Genomic DNA, 3,738 nt, shown 5'->3' on the forward strand with positions numbered 1-3,738 from the left:
GGGGGGTCCAGAGCCCTGGAAGAGGGGGGACACAGTAGGGGGGTGGGGGCATTGCGGGGCAGAGCCTGGGCTGGGGGAGTGTGGAGGGGAGGTTAGGGAAGGGGGACTAAGGGGGAAGAGGGGAGTTATGGAGGGGGAGACACCTCTGGAGCACAGAGCCAGCAGCAAGCACTGCTTCTTCCCTCCCCAAAGGGACAGGTGTCCCTTGTCCCCCACTCTGGGGTGGGGGTGACATCGTGAGGCACCCAGGGTCCCCGGCCTCAGGGCCCTGCCCACACTGGTGGGGGCTGGGAACATGGTGGGCAAGGGCGGGGGCTGAAGGATGCGCCCCACTGCCTTCTCACATGGAGTGTCCCCACCTACAGGGTGGCTCTGACAGGCCATGTGCCTCCCACGTGCCCTGGGGAGAGGCCACCATGCGTGGTCATGTTCCGGAATGATGTCGTCCTGCCTGAGGTGCTCGTGGAGAAGCCCCCGTGCCAGAGAGAGACACTGACGGCCACAACTGAGCTGCCCCTGGAGATGTCAGCCATGGATGCGGTGCCCCAGGAGGTGCCGTTGGCCACGGCTGAGCTGCCCACTGAGGTCCTGCCAGCTGTGCCCAGCGTGGTGCCACCTGCCGAGGCTGGGAAGGATCCCGGCGGCATTGAGCTGCCTCCCTGTGCTGGAAAGTCGGGGACTTGCCCTGGTGAGGAGCCCCCCATGGCAGTGCCGGTGCTGCCCGCCTCCCTGGAGACAACAGTGGAGCAGCCCCTCCGGTCGGTGCCCCGGGGGACCTGCTTGATGCACAACTGGCAGGAGGAGGTAATGCCCCACCACCATCTAAGGGGAAATGCCCCTCAAAACCCACCCCACCATGTCCCACATGCTGATCCCATGAAGCCCCCTGCTCCTAGGGAGCCCCCTCTCTAAAAATAGTTGCCCTTGGCCAAGCTGGAGCTCCCTGGATGACCTTGAGCCCAGTGGGATGGAAAGGGGATGAAATTCAATAGCACAAAAGGCACGGGCAGGCACGTGGGGAGCGACAGCGAGGCTTTGGGAGGAGAGTGGAGACCTTGCTGCTGGGGCAGCTGGAGCTGGGTGTCACTGCCCATCACAAAGATGCGGGGACACCTGCTTGGGCCAGCCAGGCTTGTGGAGAGGAGGGCAGAAAGATGGGCCAAGCCATCCCACAGCCTGGGGACACCACCTCCCAACCCTGCCCAGCGCCCCATGGGACTGTCAAAGTCCTAAAAGCTGGGAGTGGGCATGGAGCACTGCAGGGTGGGCTCCTGCTGCCTTCCCACAGCCCCTGCTGTCTATCCCCAGAGAGCCACAAACCACCTGGACACCGTGCCCGGGCGAGAGCCAATCAATGAGGGCTTCACCTACCGTCATGGCCACCCTGGGCTGCTCACCCACGAGCTCATCTCCTGGCCCACCCACAGCACCACCACGAAGGACACCTACCGCCCACCGCACAGTGTCCTGCTGCTGGGGCTAGGTGAGACTGTACACCCCCCACCAAAAGCCATGTAGCCTCCAAAACAGTAGCAAGGGGATCTTGGCTGTGGGGCTGATGGCACCTTCTTCCCCTCAGGGCAGCGCAAGGCCATGCTGGAGAACATGCTCTACCAGAAATACAGGCAAGCCTGTGCCCTTGGCGTGCCACCCATCCCTGGAGCCATGCCCCAGAGGAGGGTACCCTGCCACAGGTGCCTGCCTGGGGTGGGGGTGATCCCAGAGCTGAGGGGTGTGGGGTCTGCTCTGCCGGCAGGAAGGAGATGCTGGAGAAGATCTGTCCACCCCGAAAGCCCATGGAGTTGATCTCCACCACCCATCGGGACTACGGCGCCAAGGGCTGCCAGTTCACACCACCGCCCAGCAGCCAGGTACAGGCAGGGGACAGTCCCCCAGTCCAGCTGTGGCAACCCTCAGGAAGCCCACAAGGCTCCCCAATGTGTGTCCCCCCCGAGACTGCCTGGTGAGGCCGTTCACCGCTGCTCACTCTTAACATTGCTTCCACCTACAGCCCCACAACTACTTCACGGAGCAGCCCCGCAGCTTCTGGCTGGAGCAAGCCCACAGCCTGCCCGTAAGCCCCCTGGCACCCTGCCCTGCTGGCACGCAGGGGATTCAGCTGCTGATGGGGACCTCTCTGCTTTCCTCTCCTCCAGGGTGTCACCGGCATCCGCAGCGGAGACAGTCCCTTTCAGAGGAACGCAGCCTTCACCACCCCAGTTACCGAGTACCTGGAGCAGCCCCTGCCCTCCACCCCCCTGAGCAGCCGGTTCATGCAATAAAAAGCAGGGGGGCAGAGGTGGTCCTAAAGTCCTTGCCACCCCAGGGTTGTCCGCAGGCTGGGTGTTTGGAGGGGGAGAACCACGTCCCTGGCATCCCCAACCCCGCAGGGCCATGCAGCACAGGCGTGGGGACACCCTCCAGCCTCTCTGCAGGTCACTCCTGTCCCAAAACGTGCAGGGGCCCCAAGCCTCCCTCCTTGGGCATGGAGGCAGAGCCCCTGGCACAGCCCCATCCCCCTGGGACGTGCCCTCTCCCAGTGCCCACAGCGGGTGACAGGCGTCCCCTGTCCCTGTTCCCTGGCACAGGTGGGTTCCAGTAAGAGGCGGCTGTGGCGTGGCCATGAGCATGAGCTCAGAGGAACACACTGCAGCCCTCACGCCAAAGCAAACCCCGCCGTGGCAGCCCTGCCTTCACAGTACTGCCCCAAGCCCTCGCCAGCCACTGCTGCAGCCGCCCTGCACCAGCTCCCCGTGCCCGGACCCCCAGCCCACACCGCAGCCGGACCCCTGGGGTACGGTGCTCTGGGATGCTCCAGGCAGCTGTCCCCCAGCCCAGGCTGAACTCGATGTTGGGGTCCCCCTCCAGCCCCCCACCCTGCTTGGTGCTCCAGGGCAGAGCGAAGCAGAGGTCAGGGGACGGAGGGATTTGGGGAAGTTTGTATTTCAAACAAAATAGTTCGCAGCGACTCCTATATTTACACCTGGGGGGGGGAGGGGAGGGGGGCGTATTTACATGACCCGGTGGGGTTATATACAGGGGAGGGGGAGAGCCGCAGCATTGAAGCCAGCCCTGGCCAAGGGGTCAGTCCCGGCAGGAGCCCCCACTTCCCTGCCCTGGGGAGGGGGTGACATGGACACAACTTCTGCAGGGGGGGCCAGGTACTGAAAAGAGATGGCAAAGTGCCCTGCGGGGCAGCCAGGCCCCGGGAGCAGCTCAGAGCCAGCTGAGCCAGGGGGGAGAGGGCAGGGGCGGCAGGACCCCAGAGGGTGGGGGGACATGGGGTCCCCCTCCCCCTGGGCTGGATCAGGGCTGGTTTCCCCCCTCCAGCAGAGGCTGCGGGGGGAAGTGGGCTTTGCTGGTGCCGGTGAAGGGGGGCAGGCAGTGCTGTGGCCACTGGCCCCCCGTGCCCAAACCCTGCTGAAGCAGGGGGGGCTGTGGTGGAGGTGGTGGTGGGCTGCAGTGATGGGGGGTTGCCAGTGCATCCCGCGGGTCCAGGCACCGGGAAGTGTTGGCGGCCCCGTCAGGGCTGGGGGCTCTGCCACTGCTCAGATGACTTTGGGGTCTTTCCTCTCGCCCAGCAGCCAGTACGTCCGCATCTTCCCCTTTCCCTGAGGGGTGGAGGGGGGAGCGGTGAGACCCTCCCTGCCCCCTGTGCTGCTCCTTGGGTGCCATCCCCAGCACCGAGGGGGACAAGGGGTCCCAGCCCTGACCCACCCACCCACCCATCATATGCCC

The 3,738-nt window shown here is 65.1% G+C and overlaps 2 protein-coding genes across 2 annotated transcripts in view; one reads left to right on the top strand and one right to left on the bottom strand.

The window, feature by feature from the left end:
• The first annotated feature begins 370 nt into the window (after positions 1-370).
• SPAG8 (sperm associated antigen 8) lies at positions 371-2,282 on the top strand. The gene is made up of 6 exons (XM_014952459.1): positions 371-804; positions 1,309-1,483; positions 1,580-1,625; positions 1,757-1,871; positions 2,012-2,074; positions 2,157-2,282. The coding sequence occupies exons 1-6, from the start codon at positions 427-429 to the stop codon at positions 2,280-2,282; spliced, it is 903 nt and encodes a 300-aa protein (XP_014807945.1). The 5' UTR covers positions 371-426.
• Positions 2,283-2,942: 660 nt separating this feature from the next.
• The window catches only part of NPR2 (natriuretic peptide receptor 2), a 7,157-nt gene continuing 6,361 nt past the window's right edge, over positions 2,943-3,738 (bottom strand). Inside the window, exon 22 of the mRNA XM_014952460.1 lies at positions 2,943-3,611. Within this exon, the coding sequence (XP_014807946.1) occupies positions 3,549-3,611 (63 nt within the window). The 3' untranslated portion in view covers positions 2,943-3,548. The remainder of the gene's footprint in view (positions 3,612-3,738) is intronic.

The sequence above is a fragment of the Calidris pugnax genome, unplaced genomic scaffold (assembly GCF_001431845.1).
Source record: "Calidris pugnax isolate Ruff unplaced genomic scaffold, ASM143184v1 scaffold220, whole genome shotgun sequence".
NCBI classification, from domain to species: domain Eukaryota; kingdom Metazoa; phylum Chordata; class Aves; order Charadriiformes; family Scolopacidae; genus Calidris; species Calidris pugnax.

Coding starts and splice junctions, on each gene's coding strand:
- SPAG8 (XM_014952459.1), top strand. CDS start 427: ATGTTCCGGAATGATGTCGTCCTGCCTGAGGTGCTCGTGGAGAAGCCC. Junction 1,484..1,579: donor TGTCCTGCTGCTGGGGCTAG/GTGAGACTGTAC, acceptor TCTTCCCCTCAG/GGCAGCGCAAGGCCATGCTG. Junction 2,075..2,156: donor AGCAAGCCCACAGCCTGCCC/GTAAGCCCCCTG, acceptor CCTCTCCTCCAG/GGTGTCACCGGCATCCGCAG.